General features: G+C 42.1%; 1 protein-coding gene across 3 annotated transcripts; it reads right to left on the reverse strand.

The window, feature by feature from the left end:
- Positions 1-2133: 2133 nt before the first annotated feature.
- On the reverse strand, positions 2134-8848 carry Zbtb14 (zinc finger and BTB domain containing 14). Of its 3 annotated transcripts, none has more exons than XM_008834634.3 (4): positions 8555-8848; positions 7237-7318; positions 6371-6605; positions 2134-5498 (listed from the first exon to the last, which is right to left on the reverse strand). In XM_008834634.3, exons 3-4 carry the CDS (start codon positions 6431-6433, stop codon positions 4152-4154), a joined length of 1410 nt encoding a protein of 469 aa, XP_008832856.1. In that variant the 5' UTR covers positions 6434-6605; positions 7237-7318; positions 8555-8848; the 3' UTR covers positions 2134-4151. The 3 variants fall into 3 exon arrangements, with proteins under 3 accessions (XP_008832856.1, XP_029420147.1, XP_008832857.1); XM_029564287.1 differs by having other exon boundaries at positions 6350-6605; XM_008834635.3 differs by lacking the exon at positions 6371-6605.
- Between the last annotated feature and the right edge of the window lie 6 nt (positions 8849-8854).

Raw genomic sequence — 8854 nt, forward strand, 5'->3', positions numbered from 1 at the left:
ACCCATATTGTGCAATGCTGCAGAGGTCAGAAGAGGGCTTTGGATTCTCCTGGAACTGGAGTTAAGGACGGTTCATAGCTACCATGTGGGTGTTGGGACTCAAACCTGGGTCCTCTACAAGAGCAGTCAGTGCTCTTAACTGCTGAACCATCTCTCCAGCCCCTCTATAGATATTTTAAATGAAACTTCGATCTACAATTCAGGGCCAGTGAGTATAAATTTGACCAATGCCAAAGGCAAAAAATGTCATTTGCTTCTGTGTTCACTGAGAATGACCTTTAAGAATCAGGAAGTATTTATGGTACACCTGGAGAGGGGAGTGCTGGGCTCATTGTTTTTTAAGTCTCAGGGCAGACAGTGAGGTAGAAATCCACACCATTACCTTAAAGATAAGGAAACTAAGGCTCCAGGCAGTTGAGTGTCTTTAAATTTGTGGACTAATTTAAAACCAGATCCAAACCCAAGTCTGACCTTAAGTCTTCCCATGAAACCGCACTTTGTTATGTGGACATTGGACACTATCTCTGAACATGAAAAGCTGCAACTGCCCAAATCCATCACAACCCAAGTTTCATTCAGGGTTGAGGCGAAGTCTGTGGTCACTTTGGAGGAACCACAGACAACAGGTGATGGGGGAAGGCCACTCTCACTTTTGAAAGGATGAGTAAGACAAGCCTAAGTGGTACATGCGCTCCACTAGCCAGCAGCCAACCTCTTCTGCCTTTGTATCACCATCTAGCCCCATGTATCACACAGTATGCTCCAAGTGATTACATCTTTACACTGGCAAGAAGATGCAGGATTAAGACTTTTTTGACAGTATGCACTAGGAGAAAGTCCCCAGTTACAAAGGAGTTTATAAAAGTGGACAGACTGAAGAGAAACAAGTGACAGTTCTCCATTCTCCTAGGAAGTCTTGGCTCCCTGACTCAGAACGCTATACAACCCTTACCTTAGCTCTATTAAACTCACATAGTAGGTTCTCACAGTTCTTCTGGAAATTAGTCTCAATGACAGCAGAAACAAGAAAATGAATCCCAGGTTCCAAATGGCTGGGTTACAGATGACCCTAAACACATAATCCATTACACTGGAAACTACATGCATTTGCATAATCTCTCTCAACCTTCTTCCCCAGCCAGCAAAATAAGAACAATCTGTTTAGAATCAAACTCATTTAATAGCAACATCTGAATTTGAAATCAATGAGTAAATTAGTAACTGATAAGTTGCCTGCTATTGTTTGGGTTGTGCTGTCCAGTGGATTTGTGTGCTAGAGGCTAGAGTCCTAGTTTATAGTGCTGAGGTAGCAGAACATTCAAGACATGGGGCCCATTGAGAGGTCTTCACATCATTAGGTGCATGCCCTCAAAGGGGATACCAAGGGACTCTAATCCCCAGCCAGGGAGGTGAGTGATTTTGCTCTATGCCATGAAACTTCCAAACCTGAGTATCCAAACAAGACACCCCACCCTCCTCCTTTCAGTAATGGAGACTGAATTTCATGCCTGTGAGGCAAGCACTCTAGCACTGAGCTACATCCCCAGAGCCTCAGAAAGTTGTCCAGACAGGCCTTGAACTTGAGATCTTGCCTCAGATTCCTGAGTACTGGAATGCCACAGCTGTGCCACCAAGGCCCAGCTCTCCTAAGGTTTTTATAGTAACAGAAAGTTGACTAACATACTAGCCTAAGCTTACAATTTCCAAAATTCACTTTCATGACCTATACTAATACAAAGCAGGTTAAGCATAAAAGTTAACAGAAAGTTTGTGGCCATACACTCTGTACAAACAGAACTGTTATTTATGAAAAGGTAGTAATACTGATGTTTAGAATTCCTGTTTCTCACACTACAGATTCAAGGTCAGCACATTTCAGAATAAGCTCCCAATGGTTCTAGAGGGTTCCTTGACAAATCTATCCCAGTGGCTTTGATACAAAGGAGATGACTACAGCCAGGTGATATGGAGACAGTGTTACTACTGTTAGGCCCCAGGAAGACTTTGCTGCCACTAAAAATACCCAAAGAAAACATGCACCCCCAACACATAGGAACCCATCACCCACGATAGAAATTATAACACATTTCTCATGCAAAATAGGTCAAATGATAAATACATAATGCAAGGCACTGAAAAAGTAAGGTTTGGGTTTTTTTGGAAGGATACCAACATGATTACGGAACTTCAATAGCAGTTAGTTTTACACATTGTATGCACCTCTATAAAATCATAACTAGGAGGTATAAAAGGCACATGTCAGTAGAACCTGGATATGTACAAGGATGTCATGAGAAAATGAAAACAAGCCCGAGAGAAGTATATTTTCTTTATATACAAAAATGAAGGCCCAAAATATGGTTTTTGTTGGAGTAGCTATCAACAGGACGTTAAATGATTTCACTTCTGCTTTGGTTAAAACAGCCTAGGAACAACAGTCAGTTCCCCTCCTACTAACAGCACAGAAACAAGTGACAGAACAACCTTCAATAGAGAACAAACAGCTTTCAAGGAAAATTAAATTAATTTTAAACTAAAACATTTTTACCAATAAATAAAAAATTTAAAGGTAGCATCTTCATTTGACAATCAAGGGCATAACATGTACACCAATTCTGAAAATAAAAATTTTCCACAATAGTAATTACAGGTGTTAATGCAGCAAGCTATAACATGAAACTATTTTAATGTACTTTTTGTTAAAAAAAAAAAATCCTAGCAACCAAACATGAATTTTAAAAGTTGGCATTTTCTACAACTGTACATACCCTAAAATAATCGCCTATAACTTTCTTACAGAACATAATTCAAACAGTTGTTGGCATTTCAATATATTCCTAAGCAAATGGTTAAAAAGAACATTTAGTATACCAGATCTGAAACAAAAGTTTGTAATTCTGATTTATGGCCATGAAAAGGCAATCAACTCTATTTAAAACTGTAACCAGCAATGAACTATACTTCAAAAACACAAACATCTGGTCTAACAGTGTTTAATATCTGTTAAAACGGTCTGATGTTTGTTGCTAATGAATGGCATTTAATCCAATGCGCAAAAAAAAAAAAAAAGGTGCAGCTGTCTTTTTCTTGAAATACATAAGACCAACACTACTATTTACACACTTAAAAGGTTTTACACTGAAGTAAGCACATCGCATCTTCTTTATGGGTTAATCGTGTGCTGGAGAGAACCCCAAAGCATAATGATCTTCTGTAAACTACACAAATGTATCTGGAGTATTTTTGCTTCTTGTCCTAATTTTGAACTTTAATAACAACTTTGATATAATTTAGATTTTAACCTAGGAAATCAGGACTTCTGCATCTGTGCACTTTGTCTCTGATAGCCTCTCTACTCCCCCCACCGCTGGTCCACTCCATACACGCTTACTGGTAGAGACTGGATGGCAGCACCCCACAAAAGAGGAATCTAAGCACTCAGCCCCAGCACTACCCAGTATCCTGGTGGTCTTCCTCACCCTGTGGAACATGTGACCTATAGATTTGGGGTGGGCACAGGGACAATCCCAACAGATGAAGAAACATTTCAGCAAAGCAACTATTATGTCTATAGGAACAGTGAAAAACAGTTTTATCTATCTATTAAAAAAATCAACAAACCAAATATAAAGCTAATACCATTCTGCATTGTCAAACTTGGTTTTATACTTGCACAATGTTCTTGGTCACCACCCGCCAACATTTTCTGCATCCATATGAAGTACTTTTATTAAAACTGCTGTTTTGACCACAAGTCACATATACTGGGATGATTAGGAAATCAACTTACTCAATTACTCTGTGCAGTGCACTTACCAGCTTGGCAAATGTAGAGGAATTAAGAATGGAATATAAGTCTCTCAATTTAAACTGGACACAGGAGTTTTCAAATTCAAACCATAAAAAAGAAGGGCAGGGAGCTTACTGGTAACATTAATACTAGACACAAGATAGTGAAACTGTTTGGTCAGAACTTGGGGACATAATTGCCTTGAGAAGTTTTAAAAACACCTAACCCGAGCACTGCCTTAGGTCCAGTCAATACAACACTCCAAGTTGCCCCCAAAGCAGTCACGGGTGTGTTCACCAACTATGATCAATTCAACCTCAGCATCCACCTCCCAGGCCATGTGCTCCTGTCCCATCATCTCTTAGCTACAGGCGATGGTCTCCAACTGCTGCTCTGCTTCAGCGGCCATTGCTGCTGCCTGCAACTGTTCTGTCTCGCTCTGGATGGCACTAGGAGTGACCTGCTTCCTCTCACTGTGCATATTGTTCTCATGCCTCTTCAGATCTGAGGCCTTGGCGAATGCCTTGGTGCAAGAACCACACACAAAAGGCTTTTCCCCTCTGTGTCTCCTTTCATGGTCCTTGAGGTGAGACTTGTGTTTGAAGGCCTTGTCACACATGTGACACGCAAACGGTCTTTCATTACTGTGAACTCTCTCGTGCTTCTTTAGGTCTGGGGCACGGATAAAGGACTTCCCACATACCTCACAACTGTAGGGCTTATACCCTGTGTGGATTTTTAGGTGTTCTTTCAGGTGGGCCTGGGTGGTGAAACCTTTTGTACACATTTCACAAACAAAGGGCCGGTCTGCCGTGTGGAGTTTTTCATGCTTCCGCAATCTGCCTTCATCAGAAAATGTCTTACCACATGCTTGGCAGGCAATCTGCTCCCGATGGTGACCATACAACAAATACTCAAACTTCATGTCACTGGCAGCCGTGGTCCAGCCTGGAGTCTGTTCATCTTTCACCTCACTCATTCCATCATTAAATGTTAAGGCTTGAGGGGTCTGGGACCCCAAATCTTTGGACTCTGGGGTCTCCATCGATTCTACTTCCTGACCGTAGCAGTTTACTTTTCGAACCTCCTCACTCCCCAGCTCTTTCAAAATCGCTTCCTGAACCCTGAGCGTAGTTGTGGGTGACTTGCCGTCCTCCTGACTTGGAGGGGTGCCTTCTACTGTGTCATCAGAAGGACTGTCGTCCTGATCCCCAATTTCCTCCACATCATCATCCTGAGCATCAGCAGCATCTCCAATGGGGCGATTTAATTTGAGGCAATACTTACTCTTTGACTGACCGTTATTTTCATCGGGACTAGATACATCACGCTTCTGAGAACAGAGTTTATCCAAAAACCGGATACCAAGAATCTGACCCGAAGACATCATTAAGTTAACATCTTCCTTTTTCACAGAAATCTTTGCTGTGTACATGTAGTTCAGGACCTCTTCAAATATATCAGAACGAAGGAAATCTATCTCTATAACTGAAGAACTATCTACTTCAAGCTTCTTGAAAAGCTTTTTAAAGTAGGTGCTGCAGGCGGCAAGAACACATCTGTGTGCTCTGAATTTCACATCTTCCACCACAATAGCAATATCACAAAATTCTCCTTCCAGGCGCTGTTCATTTAATGTTTTCAGAAACAGTGTTTTATGATCATCGTCATTATATTTTATGGTTTCAGACATACTGATGAAAAACTCCTGCAAAAAAATTTTTAAAGAGTTTAATTACCATGACAATAGTACTTTCATACAGAAAACAGCCAGACTTTCATTTTATGATCAATATTTGGAGCCTAACAGCTTCAGAGTCAGTGTTAAAGATGATCCCAAAACAGAGGTAGAAGAGTGATCCTTGCTGAAGGATTTCCAGATTGTTATTTTTAGTTACTTTCAGTTTACTAACACTTGCCTATTTATAGTAAAAATGGCAGCTTTTATAAAATACATGGTAGGCATTCTTCTCCATGTTTTAGATGTCTCAGCTTAATTCCAAAGAACCATTATGAAGTAGGTACTATTGTCCCCACGGTATTAAAGAACTTAAAAACCTGCCCAATATTCTATAGTTAGTTAAGATCTGGGAATCAAATTCAGGAAATGGAGCTCAAAAAGTTTAAGATACAGGATTGAGGCAAAAATCTTCCTGCCCTGGGGGCCAGGGAAAAGGCTCAGTGGATAAAGCACTTGCTGCCCAGGGAGTTTGGATCCTTAGCATCCATGGAAACACCAGTGGGCATGGGTGGCTGTCTATAATTATAGGAAGGTGGAGGCAGGTGATCTCCAGAGCAAAGTCCACTGGCTCCACTAGCTGAAACAGTAAGCTCTGGGTTGAATTAAGAGACCTTGTCTCAATAAATAAGGTGGAGAGAGATCTACCCTTGGACCTCCACAAGCATGCAGACATGTGCACATGCACCCACATACATGCGATCATGCACACATCACACACATGCCCCCCAAAAAGACTCAAGTCAGGTCTGTGGCATCTACTCTAACTACAGGTATGGAGGATTCAGTAAAACAACAATAGGGCTGAGCATTATACTTCCTTGATAGAAGAGACAAACCACCATTGAAGAACTAGAGAGGGCATCGCTGCCAAAATATTCAATGTTGTCTTCTAGTTTCTCCATAGCAGTTTTGGGTCACTCCGTGACGAGTGTCAAGGTTTAATCTGACCCCAAAAGACATCTGAGAAGGGAGTGATGAGTGGCTTCGTGTCCACAGGATGCCAATCTTCCAGCCATCCAGTTAAAAGTCTCATCAACAACAGATGTACAGGTTGAGTATCCTTTCTCTGAAATGCTTGGGACCAGAAGTGTTTCAAGTTTTAGACTTTTCCAGAGTGTGTAATATTTGCATATACATAATAAGATTATTGAGGGGCTGGCAATATGAATCTAAATACAAAACTAGCTGATATTTTTTATATACATTACATATAGCCTGAAGGTAAATTCATACAGTATTTAAAATAATATTCTAAACAAAACTCTATGGTATAGAATTTTCCATTTGTGGCTTCATGTCAGCCTTCAAAAAGTTTCAGATTTTGGACATTTTGTACTTAGGGAGGCTCAACCTGTACCAAACAAGTGCTGGGAGTATTTTAAAAGCAAATGAATTTTGGAACAGCATGAAAGGCCTACCACCATGCACAAGAATTGATCTAAAAGTAATGTTTTATATTGTCTATTCAAAAACATTGTTTTTTATTCAACAGAGTATAAGTCTGAAGAAAATACAATTTTTCTCATAGAACTAGAATTGTTAAGTGTATAACCAGAATTAATGTGTGTATGTCATGCACTGGCAATCAGATCTAGGCCCTTGCTTAAACTCAGTAAGTATGCAACTACTGAGCTAACACCCCCAGACCTGAGACACTTATTCTAAAGTTATAGTCTCAACACTTCATAATCAAAGGTATACGCACCATGAACAATTCAGATTATTTTCTTAATGCCTTAAACACCAAAATCTTCAGATCAGAATAACTGATCCGGGGAAAGCCAGATCTATAGAAAAAAAGATAAAAACTCAATAAGATTTTTTCTCTATCTCAAATTCTAAACCAAGTGTTTTCAAGAATTGATCTTTTTTTTTTTTTTCTTTAAAGACTCCTTTCTTGTTCTGACTCTTGTACATGCACCCATTTTCAGGTTGGATGCAGCGAGGTCCACAGCTGGCAGTAATCAGGCCTTGTTCCAGACAGACAATGGGACTGGTGTGGCAGGGGCGAGACCCCAAAAAGGTCAGCATGTGCTCCTTACCCCCACCATCTCCTGTTGGGTATGTAGTCCTCCACATTTTCCTCTAGGACCTATAAACATATTTCTCTAGAAACAGAGGATGCTGTATAGGTGCACATATCCAAACGTTAGCATGGAAGATGAGGGAATGGCAGCTCTCCTTTGTTTACACAAGTACATGCTGGCTACTTTTACCTCCACCTTACACACAGGTTCAAAGAATTTTGAGTCTTAACTCTTATCCGAAGAACACATCCTGCAAAATGAAAATGTTCTCTACCGACCGACCTCTGACCCCATAAACACAGCTACTCGGTGTGACAGAAGCAGATGGCTGGGCTGTAATACAGTCTTACACAAAGACCCAGATCAGGGCTCCAACCAAGCAAGAGCTTGTAAGTTTTTTCTGTAGGAAACTCTGAGCTCTAGACTAGCAGGTTTCCTCATCTGCAGTGAGGGCTGGATAAAATCCTTCCTAAGGATGTACCATTTTTCAAGACTTCCTGTGTTCTAGATGCACCTGCGGGGTCTGTAATCAGCTACCCTAAAGGAGGGCAGTCCCTGCACAGGCTTCTTGGGTGACACTTCCTCTTGCTGTCAGTAACTCCTGAGGCTTGAGGAATAAAGTGCACCGGACATGGAGAGGAGTGGCCCTACAGTAGCCATGGCAACAAAGTGTGCTGCTTCTCATTTTTTGGCAAGTATTTGGCCAGCACTGTTTCAAGGGAGGCCACAAGCCAATCAGCTATTATTTATTTATTTTATTTATTTATTTATTTATTTATTTATTTTGGTTATAGAGACGTTCCATTGCTAAGTTGCAATGAGCTAAACCGGAAGATAGCCAAGGCCAGTATGCGTGTAGGTAGGTGTGAGCCAAGATGCAGCCCAACTACACCTACAACACAACAAAGCAGCTCCTTCTGAGCAGTTCTCCAAATTGCGGGTGCGCGGCTGCGCCCTTTCGGAGCAGGGAGCCGGCTCCCCGCAAAGCAAACTTACATAAGCAGCCGCAGCCGCCTCCCTACTCCCCAGCAGCCGCTACAATGGCGGCCTCACTTCCCGGTTGCAACCGCGCAACTTCGGAGTAGGGAGGGAACCGGGCGCAGGCCCGCAGCCCGCGAGCAGGCTGTGGAGAGGGCCGCTTGCACTCCGCTCCAAACAAAGCGCCCAGGCTCCGCGCCACTTTCCCTTTCATTATCCGCCGTCCTGCGCGGGCCGCTGCTCGGAGCGCGGGAGCGAGGCTCTCCCCGGCCCGCAGCGGCCCTGGCGGCGCGGAGAGCACGGGAGCGGGCGTGCGGC

The sequence above is a fragment of the Nannospalax galili genome, unplaced genomic scaffold (genome assembly GCF_000622305.1).
Source record: "Nannospalax galili isolate Female #2095 unplaced genomic scaffold, S.galili_v1.0 scaffold155, whole genome shotgun sequence".
Classification (NCBI taxonomy): domain Eukaryota; kingdom Metazoa; phylum Chordata; class Mammalia; order Rodentia; family Spalacidae; genus Nannospalax; species Nannospalax galili.